Source organism: Eupeodes corollae, chromosome 2 (assembly GCF_945859685.1).
Source record: "Eupeodes corollae chromosome 2, idEupCoro1.1, whole genome shotgun sequence".
NCBI classification, from domain to species: Eukaryota; Metazoa; Arthropoda; class Insecta; order Diptera; family Syrphidae; genus Eupeodes; species Eupeodes corollae.
Window position 1 is genome coordinate 8,899,650 of NC_079148.1, and position 27,986 is coordinate 8,927,635.

The following is a 27,986-nucleotide window of genomic DNA, read 5'->3' on the forward strand; positions in this document are numbered from 1 at the left end:
TATGGTCAGATTCATAGGATAGTGTGTAAGTTTTCTTTTGTAGGTTTACTAATTTAAAAGAAGTCCGACACCTGATAGTATTTTGTTTTGTTTTTGAATTGAAACCAAAAAAATTGCACCAAAAGGTCATTCATTTCTTATTAAAACAAATTTGTATGTTAGCACTTAACAACACCTGGTGAAAGACATAAGCAAATCTATGTATTTATTTATTATTATAATTCGTTAAATACTAACGTAAAATTGTTTATAAAAATACTACTTACAGTCAAACTTCACTAAAACGAACTTCTGCATAACGAAGATCTCTTTATTCCGAATTGATTTTAAGTAAAGTTGATTTTGGTTACTTTTTTGGTGTGTTTTGATTTCCTTATAACGATTTTAGATCCAAGCATTCTATGTTCAGGCTTACAGTGAATATTTTTGAATTATAATTGAAAATGTCTCGAAGTACCATTTCTCTTGAGCTAAAGTTGTCGACAATTATTAAAGTTGAAGAACGATTGACTTAAAAAACAGATATTGACGTGTTTTGAATCTTTCTAGAGATGAAGAGTAACTTACCGACTAATTTATTTGAATCTCTCAATTTATTAGACGATTTTGTTGAAAAAGAAAAATGGAAGAATGCTATTCAAACTAAAATCACTGATTCTTTAAATAAAAGTAAAAACAAAAAATATCTGTGTAACGAATTTTCTATATAATGAAATAATTTTCTGGTCCTTTTCAAATTTGCTATAGGGAAGTTTGACTGTAGTTAAAATCTAAAACTTAAACTAGAGTGTTGAAAAAAATGAAGTTGCAATTAATACTTTTTCCATTGTCATTTGGTGGATTAATACAAGAGTGAAATTTATTATAGATTTGAATTAATTGATTTAAGGGGTATATACACCACAGTTTGATTTATACATAAATTAGTATTCTATTATTTCTGGAGTCATACACTTTAACGACTGAAATTAAAGTTTGAACTACCAAGAACTGATCAAATTTGTCCATTTACGAGTATTATTCAAACAATAAAACAAAAATGCAAGTTTTTCTATGATTAAGCAAAGAAGAAAGGTTTATAAGAGAAAGTCTTTGGAGTAAGGATCATTGCTTTTTTCGGATGAGGAACACCTCAAAAATGTAAAATGATCACTTTTCTAAGATTTTAAATTGCATTTCAAGTAAAGATTTATCTAATACTCTCTAGGAAAGAAGAATTATTACAGCCTTTAAAGGCCTGAAGAGTGATAAAGCAGTTAGGTTTCTTGAAAAAACTCCCTAAAAAATAACCCATTATAACTCCCTTAATTATAAATAAGATTTTTTTTATATAATAAGCGCAAACTTAAGAAGATATTAAATACCCTTGTTATGTAAAAAAAAAACACAGTGTGAGCACTAGGAAAGAGAGAGGGGTTGAACGGAGGTGTCGCTGCACATTGGTTTTAAATTCGTGAATATTGCAATGGCTGGGAAAGACAGAGTGTAGTAGGAAATTCCATATTCGCGTAGTACGGCTAAAGAACGAATCTCTATACTTGACGGTACTACCGAAGTTAGGCTCAAGAGTATACTAAAGAACATTCCCAGAAGCGCGAGTATTACGGTTAAGCTGCTTAAGGGGAGGAATGCAGCTGGTTATTTCTCTAGAGCATAAACCGTTAAAATAACGGTAAAAGAGAGTTAGACACGCAACTTTACGACGATTTTAAAGCGACGTAAACTATCCTAAGAAGTTATTATCACCAATCAATCTTAATTATCTACGTTCAATATTGACCAAGAGGCTTAAGTAAGTTGCAGAAGCACCAGCCCAGATATGGCAGTTATACAATCAAGCTTAGGACGTATATAAGTCTTTTAAATATCAGCCAGATCAGAGGGGGAGAAGAACTTCTTGCATCGCTTAGAAAACCCATACATCTTGCGGCATTTTTGGCAACATCGTGTATGTGATCATTTCACAAGAAGTGGTTTGTATTATCGAGATGTTCAGTCTCCTCGATGCAAATGCCACCCAGGGATAATGGGATGGGGGTATATTACGTTTTAACGATACAAGACAGCATTGAGTTTTCGAAGCATTAAATTCCACGCGGTTTTACTAATCCAATCAAGAAGGGATTCGTGAATTCGTGAAAACCAAAAACACTCCTTTTCGATAAAAGACCCTGATGCCAAACCCTATCAGAGGCTTTTGAAATATCAAGTGCAATAATCTTACTGTTCCACTGTTCGGTGAGATGAACCATGAGATCACCAGTGGACCCGTTGCTCCGAAAGCCGTATTGACGGTCATTAAGAAGCTTTCGATATTCAAGATATTTCTTGACCTGATAATTAATCAGCGTTTCCATGAACTTGGAAATAAGGGATCGGTCGGTAATTAAAGGGTGAGGAAGAATCGCCTTTTTTTTTGGGATAGGCTGGACAAATGCAGTCGGAACGAGAATTGAGGAGTGGGACAGATAAAAAGCTTACGTAGTGGTTTTGCCAGCGTTGAAGAACACTTCTTCAGAACAATAGAATAGCATCCGGACCAGCGGATTTATGAATGTTGAGATCTTTGAAAACTCTTGCCGCAGTACGAGTGCGAAAAAAAATTGGTCCCATAGATTCACTAACTCGCTCAAGTACAGGCGAAGTCATAACACTCACTGGCAGCGAAGAATTGGTGGCTAATTGCCTAGCAAAGAGATTATCTTTCTCTAAAGAGCTAACAAATGAAGTGGAGAGATTAGTAGAATTTAGTTTTTCGGGGGTTTTTATTTCATACTTTGCGTATGTGGTTATTTTGTTGGGGAGTTATTTATTAGAACCAGCGGTTAAACTTGATGGTATTCTTGCAGAACTATTACGAGAACACCCAATAATATCGAGCATCGAGCTACTGCATCCATTAATTAGAAGATCTTTGGAACAGGAAGTTTTCCTGAAGAGTGAAAAAATGGAATGATTTCCGAGCTCCCAAAAAAGGAGATCCCAAGCAGCCCTAAAACTGGAGGAGAAAACGCTTTATTTTCACAGTGGCCACGATAACAGAAACCATCGAAGTCAAACTAGAAATTCAACAAGAAGAATTTTATTAGGTGAAGCACGTTAAAACATTGCGGATGATCATCGAATAGTTTTTGATGATAAGGAGGCGTTCGACAATGTGGAGAGATAATTGATTTTAATAGCTATGAGTAGGACGGGCATCCCAGTTAAATTCAATGAAGATTGTCACAGGAATCGAAATTCAAAATGGGGCTTAGCAGGATTGTATAATCTCACCTATACTGTTCCTGTTTTAGAATTAACATGGAGGAATTCAATGTACATCATGGGTCTCCATCAAATTCATAGAAGGATGGATATACAAGCAAGAATCATGGGTCCAAAGATCAACTTGGCTAAAACTAAAAGGTTCATTCTTTCTCATAAATTCAAGTCAAAACTTTTGGACCATCGTTATCTTAATGGTGTTGCCTTTATCAGAAAAGCAAAGACTAATTTTGTAATCTTGAAACATTTGCAGATTTCTTGGGAAATTTCTGACCCACCGTATCTCCAATGCTGAGCTTCATTCGAAAACAATTCAGAACGGTTGAAAGATGAAAGTGGATTGGACATGGAGGAAGCGATGAAGTGAAACCCACACACAAAAACAAGACTTCAAACAAGAAGTCAGGCATAGAACTTCTTGGTGAAACTGGATTCGGTACGGATGAGGAAGAATTGGAGAGAGGTGACGTATATGTACCTTAAGAGGTCTTAAGTAATTAAGTTGTTACTATTTTTTTATTTTATGTTTCTAGTTCTAAATCTAAAATCAAATTAGATTTCTAACGATGTATACTTTTTTACACTTTAAAACTTTTGACGCATCTTGAATGAGTTTGTAATAATTTCAATTTCCAAGGCTTAAGTCGGTTTGTATTCATTTTCAAAATAACCTTACCCAGCTAGAAGGAAAACGTCAACTTACTCAGACAAATTTTTCTAATTGTTTTGAATTTGCTTTTATTTTTTAAATAAAGGTTTTTGGGCCTAAACTTTAAAAACGAATAATTCAAGAGCCAGTGACAAACAAGTCAATTCATTCGAAAGATTGTCTAAGACGTATTAAAATATAAATATCAGAATAGAATTAGAAGAATACCAAGTCCTTCTACCTGTACTTGTGACAAACACGGTGAAAATTCGGGTTAAGGATGTGAAAAAGTCAACAATAGCCAGGCCATTTGCAAAAATTATCAGTGGTTAGCTTATAGCCAAAGCCAAGGAGGCAAACCATTTGGACTTTAACAAAGTGGTGGCAGGAGCTTGGAGAAATAACAATTAAGTTATAGTTCAATTGCTAAAAACTTATTCTACAGTCATTCGTTTTAAGACTCTTTCACAAAAAAGACAAACCGATATTCCTGGACGAAAAGCTGGAAGATTTTAAAAAAAATATGAGCTCAAAATGTACAGTCTCAGTCTCGCCTTGAATGCTTTTTCTGGTGATTGTTTCATGAGACAAAACTTAAAAAGTCTTAAATTATATTGGAGACAAATTAGTAGAAATATTTCAGTTAAGAAACATACGAAAATAATAGTTTCAAAAAATTTGTTTAGTTTTTGAAAACATGATGATGAAAATTAATATATAAAGTCTTGAAGATGGCACTAAAACCGCACAAAATAGTTTATTAAAAATACAAAGTTCCTGGCTCCAACTGACTTATTTTTGAGAAAGATTTGTATGCTTGCGCCTTAACTTGTTTACTTCTAACTTTCCAGAAGAAAAAAAGCCTTCGGAGTTAATTTAATGTGAACATTTTCTTTGTCTTAAACTTGGATCTTAAAAGCGCTTCTCCTCTTTTATTTAGTTTTGTTTTATTTTTACAGACAAGAAATAAAAACCACTTTAAGTTAAATAAAAAAAATTACAAAAAAAAGCAACTCACCTGAACAGCACAATTGAGGAAACAATTATTCTGGCCGGGTCCATTAAGAAGTCCCTTTGACGTTGGTTCCATTGGTGACAAAATTGCTGGAGCACTCAGCAATTGCATTATACGTTTGTGTTCATTATTGTTGTTAAAGTACATTTGTTGCTGCTGTTGTGGAAGTTGTTGTTGTTGAAGTTGCAATTGTTGTTGGTTAAGGATGGGTGGTGAGTTGCACATACCACCTGGAGTGCGATAGAGCGTCATAGCACTCATTGGAGAAGCCATTTCTTTTTTAAAAAAATAGCCTTAAATCCGATAAAGCGGATAACAACTAACTTCTTACTTGCGGCATAACTGCAAAAGATACAAGAAGAAGAGAAAAATGCACTTAAATCAAAAATTTCAAGAAAAAAAAAATATATAATAATAATTTAGAGATAATAAGTTCTGATCTAAATTCCTATTGAAGCGGGAATATAGTATAGAAAACCTGTCCCGCTTTCTGTCTAGTGCTCCACAACCGCACACTCATCAGCCCACATGATGGAGAACCATTTTAATTTCAAACGTCGCTTCTCAACTACGACGACAAAGACGACGATGACGACGATGGAGCACCGAAGACTGCGACTCGATATTGTTGGAAGATTGGAAGTGATTTTCTGCTCTAGATCGAAATTAATTACGAACGCGCGGGCCGCAAGCCACCAACCAGCAGTCAGCCACTTCGGCTTCACCATCAAGAAAATTTGTTCTCTTTTCCTTTGGACGACGACTCCTAAAGCAACATCAAAGCCATCAGCATTCAAGCCAAAAGCTAAGTGGTATACACCTGTTTTGTAGCTGGCATAGTTGTGGCCGGGTCTGCCGGTTATAGATAGTTACAAAGTCCGATGATGGTTTATGGATAGAGAGTATCTCTATATTTATCTAATATCCTATTTCGATCATGAATACATTAAAAAGTTGGAAACAAATTGCATCGCTGAGTTTGGAGTGCGATCTGATGGTGGATTATTATGTTGTTTCGTGGACTTCTATATGTTAGATCCTAAGTAGGAGGTAAATTATAATGCATATAGCTTGTATCTAGGCTGCAAGATCTTAAGAGTTAAAGGACTGAAATTTTTGTTTTGTTTTGGGTTTCTGACTTTAATATGTGCACAGTTGTGGTCGAATAATTAAAGCATTACTAATATTATTTTAACCAATAATTCCATTTGTTAAATAAAGGGTTCATTGGAATCTTATTACTTTAATGTACATACATTTTTTAAGTGTTTGTATGATCCTTTTTTACTGTTCTTCAACTTGTCACAAACATAAAGTTTGAAGTCAAGTTGAAAATTGGTTTTCTTTACTTGAGGAGCTTTACACTAAATATTTAGAATTTGAAGGTTCTTTAGTGTAAGTCTTTGAAAGATTTCAATAATTTTGCAATACCTACTTTTTTTTATTTCAAAAATTAGTGGTTTTGCTTTTTTATAACTGTGTAACTGTGATGGTTCAAAATTCTCAAAAAAAACAATAGTTTCTAAAAGTTCATTATTAAATGCTCAAACGAAATAAAAATCTGAAGTAAAATATAAAGTTAAGTGGCCGATTCTATCATTTCTGGGAAGTTGGTAATATCTTACACAAATAAATTTTGGAGTAGAAAATTTTGAATTAAAAAAAATCAGATTTCATAAATTACGTTTAATCAATCTTTTTTTGGTTTTATAGCTTCTTAACATCTTTTCGACATTTAACCAACAAGCTTCGCTTCTATACTTTCCCATAGGAGTGAGACATTATTCATTGCTTTTTACGGCACAAATTCCCTGTTTACAGTACCCCATAAATTGTTCAAAGTATTGGCATCAAGACTTTTTAAGATTCATTTAAGATCTATAACAGAATTTGACTCAAAAGTGGATTTGATGACCTAAAAACAATTTTTATGAATAACGTAAAATCATCAAAATCGATGTTTAAGAAATTGTCCTTTGTCTATGGTATGTAATACGACCAACCCCAGATGAGGTGAAACATCCTAAAACCATCGAATTTAATTATCTATTTGGTTACAATTATCTGAAATAAAGTCTTCTATGAGTACCAAAAACGTTAATCTTAGATTTTTTACTATAAACGACCAAACTTCTTTGAATTTTTGAAATTTTTCTGGCGAAATAATGGCTTTGGTCAAAATTGGGTTTGCTTAAGTGTAGCTTTCATTCAGGTTGTTTTTCTTGATAACTTTCAAACGGTTTGTGGTTGTCAATCTTCATTTCGGTGGTTCTAATTAGTTCTGATGTGATAAAAGGATTCGCTTTGCTAAGCTTAGGCTACGAATAAGAAATATCTACTCTCATATATAATTTAAAAAAAGTCTTGCCCCCCCCCCCCTCAGCGTTATTCGCATTCTTTATTTTTAGAAAAAAAAAATTGGTTAGCTCAAAAGATTGTACAGTATACCAACTTTAAGAGGCTTTTTTAGGACTATTAAAGTAGAACAATACTGTCATACATTACTTTAGAAAAACTTTGATTGTTTAACAATTGAAAATTCCCGATTTTGAAACATTTTTTATTGGTGGTCCGCTCTTATTAGTCTTATCGTGATGTACAGCTTACCTTAATAAATATGCTATCTAGCTGAGGTTAGGTTAAACTGGCTACCCATGATGGAATAGGACACACATGGACCAGTTCACTATGATACCACATGAATCTTAAGGCTTTCTTCTAAGCTTAATGAAACCAGTTTAAGTCTCTTACGAAACGTGCGATACTAATTTTGTAAATATTATTGAAATCGTTTAGATCGTTATAGAAAGGCTATCTAACACTGAAAGAATTTTTTAAATCAGATCAGTAGTTACTGAGATTATTGCAGGAGCACCAGCCCAGATATGGCAGTTATACTCAAGCTTTGGACGTATATAAGTCTTGAAGATAACAGCTCGATCAGACGGGAAGACAAACTTCTTGCATCGCCTTAGAAAACCCAAACATCTTGCGGCATTTTTGGCGACATCGCGTATGTGATCGTTCCACAAAAGAGAATATCGAGATGTTCATTGTTCAGTCTCCTCGAAGCAAGTGCCATCCAGGCATAATGGGAAGGGCGGAACATCACGCTTTAACGATACAAGGCAGCATTGGGTTTTCGAAGCATTAAATTCCACGCGGTTTCTTATTTCCCATTGTACAATGCTGTTTAGGTCGGAATTTAATGAGCTTATCATATTTTATGGTTGCAGTTCCACATCCGAGGAAAAGGGATGTGAATCTAAAAATGAATATGAAAAGCTAAGAGTACTATCGTCAGAAAAACAATGTTTTATATTAGAAGTTGCAAACAGGAGATCATTAATAAAAATGAGAAAGAGAGTTGGAGATAAAAAGCGAGCCCTTGGGCACGCCACCATTTATTTTGTGGTTTTCAGACTTGAATCCATCCAATACAACTTTTATTGAATGATTCGAAAGGTAATTACTAATCCAATCAAGCATTGGTTCATAAAACCGAAAGCACGCATTTTCGATAAGAGAACCTGATGCCAAACCCTATCAAATGCTTTTGAAATATCAAGTGCAATAATCCTACTTTCTCCAAAACGATGTAAGGATTTGTTCCACTGTTCGGTGAGATAAACCATGAGATCACCAGTGGGCCTATTGCTACGACCGTATTGTTGGTTATTAAGAAGCTTTCGATCTTCGAGATATTTCCTGAGCTGATAATTAATCAGCGTTTTCATGACCTTGGAAAGAAGGGACGTAAGAGCAATCGGTCGGTAATTAGACGGTGAGGAAGATTCGTGTTTTTGGGAATAGGCTGGACAAATGCGGTTTTCCATCCACTCGGAACGAGAGCTGGAGATTAGGACAGATGAAAAAGCTTAAAAACAATCGTCTTCTTTTTCATAGTTTTTAATTTGACAAAGCTCAAAAATGTTTGAGAGTTTTATTTATACGTCCTAAGCAATCCTCTCATTTTATACCACAACGAAAATATTTAGATAATTCAAATTTCTTAAATACACTTTCTTTCAATTTTTTTGAAAACTTTAGTTTTTTTTGAAAGACGTTAGAAGTACACTTTGTAGCTTATCTAATTCTACCGAAAAAATATTTTATCACTTAGAGTGATATCCCTGGGCAAACATCTCCATCTTAAATTAAATATTTTGTAAAACAACTTCCAGGAAATGTACTTTTTCCAAAAAATGATCGGGCAGCAACCTTGAATCAATTATCAATATTAATACATGACCAAATATGTAGGAAAACGAAAAGTCGGATTCTTACTACAGTTTCTCAAAAACTTTTCATTTAATTTTTGATAATAACTATTTTTGTAGAGCATTGAACAACTTTTAAAATAAAAACTTATATCTATATATTTAAAAAAATATGTAATGCCAAAAAGTACGGGAAAGTAGAACGCTTTGGGATTTGTCCACTCGGTGATACTTTGTCCAATTTGTTAAGGAAATTTAAATACGTTTGAGTAAAGCTCTTTTCCAAAATTCAGCTTGGTCAGAATGTTTCCAACTATAAGACGATTGTTTTTTAAAGGGTCCGCCAAATAACTTTTTTTTGAAAATGCTATGAAACCATTGAGTGTAGCTCAAGACTGTGTGGCACGTAACGCCGCCGCCGTCCTGTTGAAACCAAATGGTGCCAATATTCTCCCGATAACGATCGCCATTGACTGTAACAACCACTGCTTGCTCATTTTTGAAGATAAACGGCCCAATTATACCTCAATACCGAAATCCGAACCACTTGTTTTGGGTGTATTGGCTTTTCAATGCCAAATGCCCCAAATGCGACAATTTTGCTTGTTTACACACCCGCCAAGATCAAAATGACCTTCATCTGAAAAGATGATTTTTTTTTGGCAAAATCGGCATCTTCTCAAAGTGTTGTTCCCAGCGTTGTTTAAGCGTATATATAACCATATTCGTTCAGGGGAAGGATAAAACTAATTATCAGTAAAATTAAATATGAGCTAAGTGTTACCAGTCAAGAAATAAGCACTAGTTAAAAAAAACGTTATTTAACGGACCATATATTATTTGAGAGGTTCAGTTGTATTTGAAGAAATGAATGTTAAGTTGATACAGAAGCACAATATTTGGAAAAAATGTTTTTGTTCGTTGTGTGGATTAATTATATGTGCACAACTGTAAGTGTTTATACAATATATAGCAAAGTCGTTAAAATGTAAAAGTTATTATTAAAGACAAGAAGTCTACAGAGTCTTGAAGTACTTGCTAAGTATCGTATATATTCTAGAAATATGAATTGATTTAAATGATGGTTGTTGCTTTGCACTCCAATTTCTTCATAAATAAATTAATAACTATTAATGTCTTAAATTTTATTATTATGGAATGGGTTAAATATGAGAAAAGACGTGAGCAATACTTGAATTTTTGTCACAGCAGTTAAGAAACTTTTCACTGCATTGAGTTTATTAGCTTCTATGACAGAAATGTCCATCATCAAAAAAACTTGTATTCGTCATGAACACAAAAAGCCATCTTATATATAAAATTAGTGGCCAATAAACTCGAATAACCTAATCGGCTACTGATATGAAGTTTTCTTTTTTTCTCTTTTTCTTAACCTCGGACAGTTTTTGAATAAACAAGTTGTTTTTAATGTTGTAAAACTTGTAAGGTGATTTTTTCTTTATTTAATATTTATTTATATGTTTTTTAGTATATTTTTGTTTTTTTATACAATATTGTCTAACTGTCCCCTTTTTCGCCCATCATGCCCATCATCATCCAACCGGTCTGTCTATTTCTGGGTCTAACTTTGAATACAAATGAGTTGTAAATAAATTGTAAAGAGTCTAACAAAATATCTAATGTTGACCTGTTCAGCATATTTAAGTGCCCAACATACATAATAATCAAATGATATTTTACATAAGCCATAGAAAAGTCTATACACTTGTTGATGTGGTTATGGATATGAGCTAGGGCTAGGGCTTGGGCTTAGACTTGGGCTGGAGTTGGAGAGCTATGGGTTTTGATTAAATTATAATTCTTATTCAATGGAGTTAAAAAATGAGGAAGGAATATTTAAATAGACTGTTTTATCCACTTGTTGAAATGGAAAACCAGCTTCAGACTTTCAAAAGAAAAACTTTTCATATATTTGAAGCTATAGAAATTTTTCAATCAATTAAGAGCAATAAAAAATTCTTCTAATCAACAATGTAGAGCAACAGTTATTCCTAAAAGAAGATACTTTTGTTATAGAAAGAAGTTCAAAAGGAGGATTTATTATCAAATTAAAAAAGAAATTTCTTAAATTAAATTCAATTATTATTTGTAGATTCTTGGAAAAACAAATTTTCTAATTTTTAAGAAAATGCCCTTGTTTAAAAATTTTTAATTTATTACATTATAGTCATGCTCACCCGCAGGACAGTGAAGCAAAGACTAGAAAGTGACCTCACCCAACTTGTAGCGCGAAACAGGAGACATCTAGCTAGGGACAGAGCTAGATGGAGAAGTTTGTTGGGTGAGCCCCTAGTTCACACAGGACTGTAGAGCCACCTTAAGTAAGTAAGTAAGTATCTATGTTTGCGTGATGCGGAGATGCGATGAAATGGACCATGAATTTTATGAGTTCCTTGTCGTAACATATGAGCAATGTCCCAAAAACGATGTTAAAATTCTTCTGGGGAATTTTAACGCCAAAATTGATAAAGAAGTCATCTTTGGTAGGTCAATCGGAAGGCATAGCCTACACGACTCAGGCTTATCGAATTCTTAGCCGAGAAAAACATGGTGTTGAGTAGCACCAGATTCTCTTGCTCAGATATCCACAAAGGTACTTGGCGGTCCCCCGATGATCGAACATGCAACCAAATCAATCACGTTGCTATTGGCGGAAGACACTCCTCTAGCATACAAACTGCGCGTACGAATATCCATGGAAGCTCTTTGGCGAACAAAAACCTCGAGGAGAATATTCAACGTTGGAAGACTGCAGCAGGATTATACCGCCAATGCCTTTGCCGACCAAGCTTCCCAAGAGCTTGCGAGAAACCCTACAACGGACGAGATGTGCCCAGAGACCAAGTGGCAGCTTTGCAAACAATCCATCAGAAGAGGTCCTAGGTTTCTCACAGCCGCCACCAAGCAACCACTGGTTTGACTGTGAATGTGCTCAGGTAAACAAAACTAAAACGGATTCATACAGATTAAGGCAGTAAACGAGGACACGATCTTCCCGCCAAGAGAAGGGATGAGAACCGCTTGCTCAGAAGAAAGAAAAAAGCCATGAACAGAGTTAAGTCGAGAATATCCAGGGATGTTTTAACAAGAAACCGGTTCGAAACTTTTATAGAAGAGTCAAAAAGAAAACAACGGGATTCACTTGTCGCAATGCTAAAAATTTGGGGAGATCATTTCAACCAGCTTTTTAATAGTGATGAAAGCAATGATTCCGCCAGCAAGCAGTCACGTCAAATCCATTTGGTTGACGATCTAGAGTTCCACCCACCCGACCAGAGTGAGATCAAACAAGCCATCACCAGGCTAAAGTCGAACAAAGCGTCCGTTGATGACGGTCTGCATTCGGAGCTTTTTAAGTACGCTGGAACAGATCTGATAAGGAAAACGCACCAGCTAGTTACTAAAATTTGGTCGGAAGAAAGCATACCCGACGAGTGGAACTTAAGCACCATCTGCCCGATCCATAAAAAAGGTGACCGCCTTCTCTGTGCCAACTACAGAGGCATTAGCCTTTTAAACGTCGCGTACAAGATCTTGTCCAGCGTATTCTGTGAACGCCTGAAACCATTTACTGACGAACTACTTGGCGCTTACCAGTGCAGCTTCAGGCCTGGGAAATCTACCATCGACCAAATTTTTCTACGCCAAATCCTGGAAAAGACCTAGAACATTACATCGAAACACACCATCTTTTAATCGGTTTTAAAGCAGCTTATGACAGTGCTGACAGGAACGAACTATACCAAACTTATACGATTTATCAGAATGACGCTGGAAAATGTTCGTTGCTGCGTAAAAATTGGAAGAGACTCGACCGAAACCTTCGAAACCACCAGAGGACTTCGATAAGGCAATGCGCTGTCATGTATGTAGCTGCTTCAATATTTTTCTTGAAAGAGTGGTGCGCTGCACCAACGCCAATACAAGTGGCACCATCTTTCAAAAATCCACCGCCCTACCGCGACGTACCAAAAAAAAAAAACACTGTACAAAACTTTAATCATTCCAGTCTTGATGTAGAAGCATGGACCCTCTCCCAGGCGACTGAAGGATCTCTTGGTATCTTCGAGAGGAAGATTCTGCGTAAGCTCTATGGTCCAGTTTGTGTCGACAGGCAAAGTAACATCTGGAGGAGAAGATTTAATCAGGAGTTGCACGAGCTAAACAGCGATTTGCTTGCGACTTGTCAAAAACTGCGTGTACAACGCTTAAGATGGCTAGGGCATGTTGAGCGAATGAACAAAAACAGATTTTGAAATCAAACTTATTTTATCATGTGCAAAATGTTGCTGCTATTTTTCATTTATTTTTAGATCACCTTTCAGCTGTATGTGAAATTTCGATGGTTATTGTATATGGTTTGACAGTTAGGAATGTCAAATTATTTTGACGTTAGTGTTTAGGTTTTTAGTTTTGCAATTCATCTTTATTTGTTTCACAACTTGGAAATTGTTGAACAAAAAAAATCTGTTCGTATTGACAAACCTCACTGAGCAAAAGTGTCCAATCAGTTTGATATTCTCAACTGTCAAACCACAGACAACTTCTCATGGAGCTACGAAAAAAAGACACCCTATGCTTTTATGTAGACAAATAAAAAAGTGTTCTTAACTGTGAAGGCCTCATTTTTACAAACCTCATAACATCATAAATAACTAAATGTTCACACAAGCATCTCAATGTTATGACGGCCACACGGTCCTTTTTTATGTGCATTCTTTCGTAAGTGAAGGTTTCAATTACATCAAGTCTTTAATTTTTTTTAATGGCTGAAGATTTTTTGCTTCAAGCTTATAATATCGTATCACTCGACGCTCATGATGTTGATTTGGTTAATTAGGCTTTTGAGGGGAAAGTATGTGATGATTAAAGAGACGCTTAATTGCTTGCAAAAATCTCGATGAAAGACATTATCCAGACAGAAAAAATGGAGGTGTAGTTATTTATTAATAAACGAAGGTTTCTACGGCCTAAAAAATAAAATATTTTTTCTCCTCCGTTGTTAGCAAAAAAGAAACTAAAAACACCTTTCAAAATTTTGATGTATCGTGGGAAATTATTTAAAAATGAGAATTTTGATTATTATTTTTCATCTTCAATCTTTTTTAAACTTAGATTAGGTTTTTTCTTAAGCCGAAATTATTTATCATTTAATGGGTGGATTTAAAAACAAAAAAAGAAAGACTCGAAAAAAGAAACCACAACTTGATGAACTGTCTAATATCTTGTTGTTCAAAATCATGTCTTGATAACTAAATGACAGAAAAATATAAATATTCATTTGATATTAATCACATAATTTATGTATAGTCACAAGAAATTTTGAGCTTTTAATTTATTCGGTGATTTAAGTTTTACGTTCCTATTACAAGTCGGAAGCTATCATAATGATTTTAGCAAAAACAAAAGCAAAAAAACTAAACTCGGTAGTAGCAAAAGGTAAAGTTTAAAGGTACAAACACATTAATCTAACTTATCTATTTTAGCTTCTGTTTTGATTAATTTAATTTGATTTTGATCTAGAGAGTAGATTTTTGTAAGACTTTTAAGTTTATTGAACTTGTAAAATATTTCAAAGAAAGAAAGGTTATGGGTTAAAATGTGTTCCAGTTTTGTAAGAAATCGTTAAGATAGGAATTTAGGAAACTTCAAAGGCTTAAAGGTGAATTATTTCGATTGTAAACTGTGTTATGTGTGGATCATTTTGTTTTTTCTGATGAAAGTTTTGGATTTAAGATACGTTTTTTATTGGCTCAGTCACTTCGAAGTAGTTCTTTTGCAAGACGTTTGTAATTGTGTTTCAGATTTGCCAAGAATTGGTTTGAGGTATTTTTTTAGAAATTGGGTTTTTAATAGGCGAGTTCGAAATTTCGGTAATTAGAAGAAAATTATTAAATTATAATTTTTGTCAAGTCAATTGGGAGTAAGTACAAAGTTTATGATAGGTTTTTAAGGAGTGAAACAATTCAGAACACCATTTCCATGTGAGCAGAGCCTAAACTAACATACAACAAATTATGTTTATCAGTCGTCTCAAAAGAGTTCAATTTAAAGAACATTGATTGTGGTTCTTTAACAAAAGTACTACACAACATACAGTAAAGTACTGAAAACTCACAAAGATTACGTTATAAAAATTCCAAAGAAATCCTGAGTACAGACGATTCCCAAATTGTAAAATAATGTAAGCTGCCAGTAAGTTCTTCTAATGTCCTCAGACCTGTTAAGTCCGTTTGGAACCCCTTTAGAGACATAGGGCCTCTACCTACTCCTACGCGCCATCGTGTACGGTTTCCGGAGATGTGTTTCAGCACCCTCTAACTCTTTCCTATTGACGCTGATTCCGCCTTGACTGTCCTGCACCATGTGATTCTCGGTCCTCCAGCTCTTCTTTCTTCTTGTGTAAGCGGATTCCACTGCATTGCTTGGCCTGCAATGCATTACATTTTCAAAGCGTACGTCCAATCCATTGCCACTTACGTCTTCGTGTTATAGATTCTATAGGTTCTTTACCTGTTCTTCTATGAAGTACCTCATTTGAAATACGGTTTGGCCAGAAAATCCTTAGGATGTTACGAAGACATCTATTTACGAAGGTTTGCAGCTTTCTTGTTATGGCTGAAATAACCTTCCCATAAAGAAGCACAGATTCGACATTTGTGCGAAACAGTGGTAGCTTTGTTCTTAAGCTGATAAAGTTATTATTCCAAATTTCCGATGCGGCTGATGGCGTCTTGTTTGGTTCCGCCTTCGATGGAAACGATGCTTCCAAGGTATTGAAAGCTCTCCACTTTTTCCACCGGTTTCGAGAAAATATTTATTTGAGAGGATGGTCGGGTTCCGAGGCTGATCATTTTTGTTTTGTCGGAATTAATTTTCAGCCCCACAACTTCTGCTTCGCTCTCCACACTTGTTGCCATTTGATGGAGATCCATGATCCTATGAGAAAGTAAGCAAACATCTTCCGTCTAATAGGATGTCAAAGTCCATTGGATCCCTCCGCTACCTGACAGAGCTGAGCGACAGAATACAGCCCCGTCTGACCCCGCTACGGATTTCAAAATCATATGACAACCTACCATCGTGCAAAACGTGACACTTGGTTCCATCATATGCTGCTTTAATAATATCAATTAGTTTTTCTGGGATGCCTATCCTCCGCAAAGCTAACCAGATATACACCCTGTTACCGCTGTCAAAGGCCTTCTTGAAGTCGATGAACAGCAGGGGTAGTGGTGATCGATATTCAATGCACTGTTCTATAATGATCTGCAGGGTGTTAATATGATCAATACAGGAGGATCCAGCGCGGAGTCCTGCTTTTTCGGCATCGAGTGTGGCCTCAAGGTGTTCTCTGATACGTTCCAGTATAACTTTTGCTACTATTTTGGCAACGGCTGGTAGAACGCAAATTCCTCCCCAGTTTTCGCACTTTGTAAGATCTCCTTCTTTTAGGAAGTTGACGACAATTCAATTCTTCCACTCATCGGTGGTCCAGGCTTCTTTTATGAGCGGATGAAGCAGTTCCCTTGATGACGTTGGCGCTGCTTGTAAAAGTTCTGCGGGAATTTGATCAAGTCCTACCGCTTTGTTGTTCTTAAGTGCTTTAATTGCGGCAACGATCTCATCTCTACTTGGAGGTGCGGCACGGATTCGGGAATAAGTTTCTTCAGGCGCTTGAGAAGGCATCGACTGTACGTTGTTTGCAAACACTCGTTTTAAAGCCGAGGAAAAGTGTTCTTCCCACCTTCTAACTTGCTCATCCACCGAACTTATCACAGAATCGTCTTCTTCTTTCACCAGGTGTTGCTTTGAGCTCTGTGCACCGGTCAGCTCTTAGGTTATTCTGTAAACGGTCTTGCTGTCGCACCCATTTGAAGCATCTTCTGCTTCTTGCGCCAATGCGTTGATGCCAGTAAGTTGACAATATAAAATAACCTTTCAATGAAAAATTGGCAGTTTACATGGTTGACATGTTTTGTCCCAAAGTTTTTTAACTGGTTGGTAATCCGAAAGTTTTTTGACAGTGACGTTTCAGTAAATATTGTTCCAGAAATTGCTTACAAAAAATTATTTGATCGGTTGACACTGTCACTGTCAGACAAATTAAAAGTTCTGTTTGTAGTGATCATTGCAGAGATTTTTTGTGAAAATAAGTTTTAATAAAAATGTAAATTATCTTTAACAAAGACAGTGTTTTAAATGTCTGACAATAATACAAATTGTGTGCTCAGACAATTTTCAGACAGTTGGGACAGTTTTTTTTACTGACAGAATTCAAAGTCATTTGTTTATTAATTTAGTTTTTAAATGTAAATTTTGTGTAAACTAGATTAAAAAACAATTGACTTTTAGTTCTGGTGACATATTTTACCCCAAAGTGCTAAAACTTGTTGGTAATCCGAAAGTTTTTTGACAATGACGTTTCTTTAAAAAATGTTGCAGAAGTTTGGTTAAGACAAATTGTTTGATCCGTTGACACTGTCACTGTCAGACAAACTAAAAGTTGTTGTCAATGCAGAGATTTTTTGTGAAAGTAATTGACAATATCCGATAACTTTTGAAAGAAAAATTGTCAGTTTCCATGTTTGACAGATAATTTTCCTAAAGTATTACGAATTGCTGGTAAGCTGAAAGTTTGCTGACAGTGACGTTTCAGTAAATATTGTACCAGAAGTTTATTTACGAAAAACTGTCTGGTTCGTTGACACTGTCACGTCACTGTCATACAAATTAAAAGTTCTTTTTGTAGTGATCAGTGCAGAGATTTTTTGTGAAAATAATTTTTAATAAAAATGTAAATTATCTTTAACAAAGACAGTGTTTCAAATGTCTGACAATAATACAAATTGTGTGCTCAGACATTTGGGACAGTTTTTTTCTGACAGAACTAAAAGTAATTTGTTTATTAATATAGTTTTCAAATGTAAATTTTGGCTAAACTACATAAATCAAGTCCAAGCCCCAACTTAACTACATAAATATTCACAAAATGCTTGTTAAAAGGTTTGACAAATTTTCGTGACATCTTTAAGTTGTATTTATCTGTCAATAGAGTTAAAATTTTAATAAAGCCGTCAATCTATATGCAAATTTATCAAATACTTATGTTGTGTCACATTTTTAACACCATTTTTGTCTGAATTTGTATTCGATTATAATAGAGACTTTATTAATGCACCCACTTCTATTTCTATATCCAATCATTTTTTAAAAGAGAAGAAAAAATTGATTTAATTTAACAAATAACAACAGAAAATGCTAATCTCACTAAAAGCTTCTTAATCCATCTATCTTTTGATTCATCATCAAAAAAAGAAAAACATAAACAAAAAAACAACATTCCACGCTGGTTGATTGATAACCAACATCGAATGTAATCACGCTCATCATCTACCACTGTCATTGTGTATAAATACATAATCCCCCTCCTCACACCCATAATAATACAAACAAAAAGAATACAATTTTCAATGCAACTGAAATAGGATTGCCAACTATACTTTTAATTTAAAAGAAATATTTTCAGTCTAATATTTTATGAAGTTTGACACATTTCGATTGAGTTTACACCACCTTCACACTTTTTTCGCATGACAAGCAAAAGTCATTTGACATTTCTCAGAAAAATGACAATCTTTTTGAATTTTATAGGAAAACATGAAGTTATATTTTATATTTTTCAAATGACAAAAACAACTGATTTGACATTTCTCAGTCAAAATTGATTTCATGGAAAACATAAAATTATATTATTATTATTATATTCATTAAATTAAAACCGAAAGATGGCAACCATACAAAAATGTAGTTTCATGTTTTGTTAATTATTATGATGCTCCACATCGCATCGCATCTGATAGATTTACCTGATGTGATAGACAATTCTCTATAACACACTTTAGAGTCTTTTTATATATTATAGCAACATCAGAATCATTCGATACACATTATAATGTACATACGATAGCTGGAAATATGGAAGGTGCAGGAACATTATAATAAAAATTCCAATAAAATTGATTTGATGTAATTTTTCAGGGCCATTTAACATAGTTGAGTTTTTTTTTCTTTGTACTATAATCAGGTAGCTAGTTAGGTATAGCTTCTAGAAGACAGCAGGTGCACAAAGCCACAATTTGTACAATTGATCGCATTCCTTTGGATTGAAATTGAAGTGGCTAACAATACTCATTATAATTGTAAGATTTTATGGCAAGTTTTATGAATGAATTGATATGAATCAGATTTTTTTAAATCTTTAAGGTTCCGGTATTTTTGTTGATAAATGGACACGCTATTCGTTGAATGTTTGATATTTTGGTAAATATTTACTTCTTTCTAAGACTTCTTCAAAATATAGCGTGCCATAATTTAAATGTCTTAATGTATTCAAATTATTTTATAGGAAACACTTGAGATAATACTGTACAAAAGATAGTTATTATCTCACTTTAAAAAAATAATTTTTATTGAAAACGGATATTTCATTACAAGTTTTCAAATATTACTATTATGCAGCTGGTATCCGGTGCGTGAGCCCGATGTAGTCTTACCATAATTTGGACTATACTTAAGATTTTTAATCTTTTCTTCAACTTCAATGTAGTTTATCGGATATCCTAAACTTTATTTGGAAGCCCCAGGTGTAGCAAATTATTTTGTTGCTAGAAAAGTTACACTGGTCTCTCAGTTCAATATTGTTATGGTTAGTTCACACGAGAGGGCCAGAAGGCACGTAATGTAAGTCACGTAAGTGAATGTTAATCCCATAACGATCACAGTTTTCAAATTTAAAAAGCAAATACCATAAAATTATTTCAACAGTATTTCTGTCTTCTATAATTATTTCAAGGTCTCAAGCTTTTGAAAAAGAACACCCTTTTTAAATGTATACATAAATGTCCTAGCTTGATTTTAAGCCTTTGTTTATAAGTTGCAAAATAAAATAAAATTATTATAGAAATAAAAGAAAATGACAACTCTCTCTCTCTGAGACTCAATGACTTTGACAACTCAATGTCAATGCGAATACGTGCAACTTTTGTCGTTTGGTTTATTTCTCTTTTACTCATTTCTTCGTAAAAACAAACAGATTTGCTTAAAGAAAATTGCTTACGTCTGCTGTTACGTTACATTCATGTAAAGATACTTAAAACCACATTGATTTTGTTTTTCTTATTGAAAAGTAAAATAAACTAAAATGAAGTAAATACTAAAATTTCAAGGGAAAGTTACATTACCTTGAAGGGAAATTATAAATGGGGAAAAAATCACGATTTGATGTAATCTTCAGTTTTTTTTGTATCTTAACTTTTGAATGAGAAATAAAAAAAGATCACCATGAGATTATGATTATGCTGTCATCATGAACTTAATGCTATGGTCATTAAGATCTTGTCGGATGTGAATTATACACAATTTTAGTAGAAAATGATGTCTTTCTTTCTTACTGCTGTGACGTACTGTGAAAAAAGTATTTAGTTTGCTCTGAATTCTATAAGAAACTCAAAATATTTTTTTGACAGTTTAGGGCTCAGTGCAACTAAGTGAAAAATTATAAACATCAAACATGTTTCTTGGAAGGCTAAAAGCCCAACTATAATAGACTTAACCGAAAGTAAGCTAATGACAAAACCGAACGAAAAAGTTATCATCAAAACAAAAAGTAACCATAATGGATTCAAGTAACTTAAGCAAATGTTGGGTTGAAAAGCGTTACAAATTTGACATTTGCTTAAGCTCAAGCCATTTAAATGGCTCTTGCGTAATTGCTCGAAAGTTAGCGAAATTGAACGAAACTGAGCAGAACGTCTATTATGGTAAGTGACATATAAGGCTGCGTATTGGTTCGTTCCCTTAGGCTGGCTTAAGCTCGGTTAAGTCTATTATAGTTGGGCCTTAAGTGACACCACTAATAGTAATGCAAATATTGTGTTGTATTTTTTAGTTTATTGCATCTGTCAAAATCAATACAAAATTCCGGGATATTATTTTATTGAGTTCAGCGTCACAGTTATTTTTGACTTTTGTACAAGTTATTAAACGGGGGCTTAGTTGAGCAGCCATTTTTAATTGTATAATCAATTAATTTATGGTGTTTAGATGAGGCGATTTTTTGACAATTCAAAATGTTGGTTAGGGATATACTCAAAAAGAGGATGAATTTGTAGAAGAACACAAAGGCGGATAAATATATTAAAACCTAAAGAGAAAAGAACGCATTTTTATGAACATCACAAGTTGCGAGATTTCGTTATCGATAAACTATGATAAAGTTTATCGAATTTAAGCTTATCTTAAAGCCTAACACAGTTATCAGTAATACATAAATTTGAATTCATTAAAAACAAAGAAACTTTTGTGAATCAAACAGATCTACTTTTATATTTTGAACACGGTTTATTTCAGACATTTTTCTTCTTTTAATTCCAAGTAGAGCATTAATTGAAGTTGATTTTAAAGCCTTACAAAGTTTTCATTAACATCATGAATTCTACATCAGCAAAATTGTATCAGTTAATTTCACTAAAAACAACGAAACTTGTGTTAATCAAACAGATCGACTTTTATAATGTAAACACGGTTTATTTCCGACATTTTTCTTTTTTAATTCAAAGTAGAGCATTGAACAGGTCTCAGTACGTCAAGCTCTAAGCACTGTTTGATCAGATCTGTCCGATTTACTTATGAAACACACTGGAGAACTGAGCTGCCGAACTATCATTTTATTAAGAGCTCATAGAGGGCGCTCCCATTGAACACAAATAAAACAGAACTCGTTCTCTCTATGCACATGTCTGAAATTAAAAAGAAACAGATCTTTTTTTGACAGCATAGTTCCCTACTTAATGTATTGACTTAACGTCAGTAGCTATTCTTAACAGTGTTGACACTAAAATTAGCTCATATAACTAATGCTTATGGAAAATCATCAACAATTTTGGTTTGAAGTCAACACTTTTAAAGTTTTGTAATAAATTCTTCTTCTTCTGCAAGCGAAGTATATAATATCTGATTATTCACTCAGAAATTAATGTTCCAAGTCATCGGTCCTATAAATATGACATATTTTTTTCATCTATACGTCAACGTTTTCATTTAAATAACGTAAGATAAACATACGTTAATAATTGTCAACAAAGTTTTATAGCACAATGTTATCGTAGCTATAATAATTTAGTTATGGTAGACTTCCCTGAAAAAATAACAACTGCATTCAACTATAAATAAAAAGGTTCTTATTTATTGCAAAAAAAGTACAAAACAAATTGAAGTGATATCAATATTTGCCCACATTATCAAAGTAAATAATTAATACGAAATTCCAGTAAATATCGATAACAATTATATATTTGAAATCCACCTGTTTCATTGGAATAAGATATCGCATACTCGTATAGTTAGTCAATCAAGTCAAGTCGATATACAAAACAACACGCCACACCTTCCGGCACGATCGACTTTTTACCAGCCACCAACCGATGACAGCGACAACAACAACGGAGACGTCGTCGGATGAGACGCCTCGAGAGAGTTGCAGTGACGCGACGACGACGAACGTGGTGATGTATTCCTATTCCTTAACTCAAATTACCCCATATGCATAAAAAGGTACGTATAGCTTCTTTCTTTGACCATATACAAAATGTACGCTTGGAGATATGGGAATCAGCTCGTGTGAATCTCTCGTTTAAATTGAACGATCACATATAATTAAAATTCCTCTTAAATTGATGTCGATGAGATAAAAGCATAATCTAGAAACGAGTACTATACACATTATGCTCCCGTGTAGAACACGCATCTTATCGTATAAACACTTTTTTTTCTTCAACGAAATCTCCTCTTTTGAAAAGACCCAATTTGTCCAATAAGTTAATTTTTAAATTGACGGATGGATGAGTAGGTTTCGCAGACGACTGCTGTCAGAGTGTGGAAAGTATAATAAAGACCAATTTTTATAATGGCCGCTTTAAGATCTTCAACGGTAACTGTTGTATATGAGTATATTACAATGGGGTCGATTGGGGTAGGACACAAGATTGATTAAAGTAAGATAAGTCTTTCCTTTGCCTTTCAGACCTTAACTTGTTACTTCTATCCTTAATGTGTTTAGATTTTATGATATTATTGTGTATTAAATAAGTGTCAAGTTTGCGAAGTAACATTCACTGATCGAAAAGTGATAATTTGCTGATCATAAGTGGTTAAGAACATAAGAACCTATAACAGGTCCTTATCATTGAGGCAGATCCACCACCAACGATAAAATTTTCACATTTCAGAAAATCTATATCAAAAATCCAACGAATTTTAATTATATACCGAACAGTTTTGCATCGATTTTAAGAATGCATATGACTGCATTTAAAGAGTTTTGACTTCTCTGTCAAACTTGTGTGTTTGTGCAGAATGATGATGGAGAACGCGCGCTGGTCTACTAAGAACGCACTAGATCTTTAAAGAATTGTGTAACACTGAATTGACAGCACAACTTAATTTAGTGTTTGTATCATGGAAGGACATGAAAAGATGACGTATTGGACAAAACGTCATCTTTGATAAGTTAAAGACTTTGTTTCCTAAACACCGCTATCAATTCAAAAAACGACACTAACGTTGAGATCAGACAAAAAATAACTTATAAAGCGCTACTTCTTGGAAATTAGAAGGAAATTGATGAGTCACGCAACTAAATTGAGCTTATGACGCTTATGATTCCAGTTCTTGTTGTTCTCCAAGTGATCAATCGTTTCAGGATTATCGGCGTAGACCAGCGACTTCACATTTATCTTCAAAAAATAAGTCAAGTGGCGTTAAATCGCACGATCTTGGAGGAAAATTCACGGGTCTGTAAAGTGAAATTATGCTGTTACCAAACATGTCCTTTAATAAATCAATTGTGTCATAAGCCGTGTGACCTGTTGCGCCACCGACGACGCACTGCGGTAGTTTTTTTTTTTATTGACGTATCCATTCAACCAAAAGTGATCTTCATCGTTGAAATAAATTCGCTTAAGAAAATTGGACTCAACGGCAATCAATTTGGAAGTGTTTTCCCAGTATGGTGTCAGTCTAAAAATAACTCACTTGACAGCTGTCAAAATGTGCTGCAGTTAAAATAGTGTTGCCAAATTAGAAATACACGTCCTTTCTAATTTCATTAACAATTTTTTAATGTGAAACTTTTTAAAAGAATTTAAATCCATAAAAGTCAGTAGCTTCAAAACTACGATCATCTAAATCATTTATTTGATTAAAGAAAACAAATGTTTCCATTTTATTCAAGTAACCTCCTCGCCAAACCCATATATTATCTGAATAACCTCCTTCAAACAAAAGTAATCAAATTCAACAATAAACAAAAAATAACATACAACACAAATTTGGGAGTGTTCGACTTATAATAGAAATAGTAGTTAGAAAGAATTTAAATTGTTTCTCTCATTATGGGAATTATCGATCAACAATCAACTGCGATCGTTTGATTGATTACTCTACTAATCTATCTCTGACTCCTTCGTATGGAATGTTCAACTATTTTACTATTTTTATTTCTCTAGCCGACCGCGACCTCCGTTCGTTAAAAACCCAAAACGGAATAAAAATTAAAAAATTTAGTATCAATTTCCCTTTCAATGGAGTGCACACGATCAGTGAACGCCAACATCATCATCATCAACCACCTCCTATATTCCGTCTAAGGTCAAAGCCGCATTAAAAAAAGTTACTAAAACGTCATTTACACGAGCAACCAAGCAGATCGCCAAACATTGATTTAACATTGGCATAACACTATAAACGTCATTCTCATTGTTAATGGTGTATACCTACTTTGTTATACCTAACTCTGTAGTCTATGCACTTGCCCCCAATTCGAGCTTGAAATCACCTGAAAGTTGGAGGAACTAGAAAAACTCGCAGACGCGCATAGTTGACGCTTTCCCCTGACGTGAGACAAATAATTATATACATTTTTTTAGTTCGTAGTACGTTTCTGTTTTCCCTCACTGAATCACAAGACTCTTCCTTCAAGCCAAGCCGAAGCTGAAGCCAAAGCTAGTTCGATGTGGCTTCAAGCATTAATTGCCTTCTCACTATAATGATAGTCAAATGCTCTTGTACAATCACACATAACGACGCCATCATGGGTATAATGCTCAATGGCACCTCGCTTTTCGATGGCACCACGATTCACGATCCACGATCAATGCGATCTCCACAAATGGAGATCAACAACATTCCGTGCCAGATTTTCTGGTTCGCACTAATGGCGGTTTTATGATCGTCTATCTTAAGGCTACCGTAACACTTTGCTTGCTTGCATGCTGCAATTCTTCGCCATGACGTTTCAAAGGCACTGATCTTGCAGATAATGTTTTTTTTTCTTATAATGTTATTATATTATTATTATTATTTTTGTCTTTTCTACGGATTAAGTTCGAATTACAATTTTATTTGTTTCTTTAGAGAGATGGGGATATAGTGATAGGTCTCCATATTCATCCGTTCGTCTTTCTTCGTCGATCGGCGTTCGTCGCCATTTTTATCGTCACACCAACATCCACCGCCTCGGTTCGGTGCCACAGATGATGATGATCGCAGACACGGTGATTATGGAGAGAAGTGTAGGACGCAATTTGCTGCGGTTTGTGAGCGAGTAATCACTGCGTTAAGCCGCTGAATGATGACGGGGCGTTTGTGCCACAATGACTACTGTTGTAGAATGTTAACGTTAGATTTGCGAAGACTTTGTTTTTTTTGGCCTTTATTTTGGCATTGGTGATTTGTCAATAAGTTTGTTAGGAATAAGAAATAGGCGGTCAGTTGTTGTAATTTTTTGATGGTCGAGACGAGAGTGTAGGAGGGTTTAAGAGTATTCAATATTAATTTAAGGAATGTGAGTTGCTTAAGGTTGTCAATTTTTTGGTTTAACTAAGTTTATTGGCCGAAAAATAAGTAAGCCATCATTTTTGTGTTATTGAGAATTAATAAATCATTGGCACTTAAGGCATCTGTCAAAGTTGAAAGTGACAGTTATAACATTGTGGGAACAGTCAGATTGAAAATAAGCAAACGCCATTTTTAGTTAAGAACTTGACGTCAATTCTAATTATTTCTATATTTTCTCTGACATTTCACGAGGGAGGAAAAATAGATGTGAATTAACTACTGTCAAAAGTGACAGCCAAAACTTTGGATCTCGGAAGGGGAATAGAGTGAAAATATTTGACATTTCACGGAATTTAAAAAACTCTTTTATATCTTGCAATCCAGTCCAAAGTTAGTGATAGTTGTGAATTTATAAATTTCTCCAAATATCAACAGTGCCGTTTGTTATACTTTGTTGTTATTTACATTTTCTTCAGTTCGATTGGTTGTAAAATAATAAATATTACTTTCTTTCTTTATATTTTCGAAGGAAAAAATGGAGAAATGTCAGTTTCAACAAAGTGAAAATTCTGAAAAATGTTATATCTTCTGGATATTAGTACTTTTAGTTTAAATAATCAATTTTCCATTGAATAATTCTTTCATAGCATCAGAGGGTTTATATTTTCCAAGGAGAAAATGGAGAAATGTCAGTTTCTACAAAGTGCAAATTCTGAAAAATGTTATATCTTCTTGATATTAGTATTTTTAGTTCAAATTTACCATTGAATAACCATTTCATAGCGTCAAAGGGTGTATATTCTATAAGGAACAAATGCCGAAATGCCAGTTTCAACAAAGTGTATATTCTGAAAAACATTATGTTTTCCTGATATTAGTATTTTTAGTTCAAATAATTAATGTTCTATTGAATAATCATTTCATGGCGTCAGAGGGTTTATATTTTCCAAGGAGAAAATGAAGAAATGTCAGTTTCAACAAAGTGCAGATTTTGGCGTTTATATTTCTTTTCCGTTCAAAAAGTATCATGAAACTTTGGTATTATTAAAATAATAATATTTCTGTAAGAAGATGGTTTATAAACCAATAATTCCAAGTAAATACTCAACCATTACGCTATAAATACTTCAAAATGTATACAATCTATTTTTAGCACTCGAATGAGTTAAGTTTGTTTTCAAAAGAAGTTGTTCTTGATGGTCTTCTACTGGTTTCCTGCATTTCTTAAGAATTCAGAATTCACTCTGGAATTCCATACCTTTAAATACCGTCTCGGTGTATAAAAGTCAACACGCGTAAATAATCCTGACAGATTTCTTTCTCTTCGATGCATCTTTACATTATTCGATGTTTTTTTTTTTCATCAGCAACATGGAATGGACATGGACAACAGACACAAGCCACCTTTGTCAATTCCCCCCATCTTGGTTTATTGAACATAGCTTGAAGCTATACAGATTCTTGCGTTTCGTCGTCGTCGTTTTTTGCCGCGCGTTGCGTCGGTCGCCATCATCACATCTTCGTAGTCGCGTTTATCGTCATCGTCTTTGTCGTCTTCTTTGACGTTGATCTGTACGCAAGGGCATTGTTCGCATGTGGGTCATAATTTATTAGTTCAACAACAAACAATGTCCAAATAGAATCACTTTTTAATGTCTATCGTCTATGGTTGATCTTTTTCTGAAAGCCGGCCGGTAGTCATAGCGCGTGGATGCTTTTTGATCTTTTGCGTCAAAAATAAAAAAAAAGTTTCCTACTTGGATTATTTATGTTCGCCATTGCGAAACTTATAAAAGCGAGTTTGCAATAAAAACAACCGCGAGCTAGATTGACATTCATGTTTTATTGGTTGAATAGAAAATTGTTACCAAAAACAAAAAATTCAAGGTCAGAAACAATTTATAAACTTCACCCAACT

The 27,986-nt window shown here is 34.2% G+C and overlaps 2 protein-coding genes across 2 annotated transcripts in view; one reads left to right on the top strand and one right to left on the bottom strand.

Moving 5' to 3' along the window:
* LOC129946906 (uncharacterized) overlaps nt 1-27,986 on the bottom strand; it is a 108,029-nt gene that overhangs the window by 69,776 nt on the left and 10,267 nt on the right. Inside the window, exon 2 of the mRNA XM_056057282.1 lies at nt 4,935-5,273. Coding sequence (XP_055913257.1) covers nt 4,935-5,204 — 270 coding nt within the window. The 5' untranslated portion in view covers nt 5,205-5,273. The remainder of the gene's footprint in view (nt 1-4,934; nt 5,274-27,986) is intronic.
* LOC129946908 (DNA ligase 1-like) overlaps nt 22,600-27,986 on the top strand; it is an 84,168-nt gene continuing 78,781 nt past the window's right edge. The window contains exon 1 of the mRNA XM_056057284.1: nt 22,600-22,786. Coding sequence (XP_055913259.1) covers nt 22,775-22,786 — 12 coding nt within the window. The 5' untranslated portion in view covers nt 22,600-22,774. The remainder of the gene's footprint in view (nt 22,787-27,986) is intronic.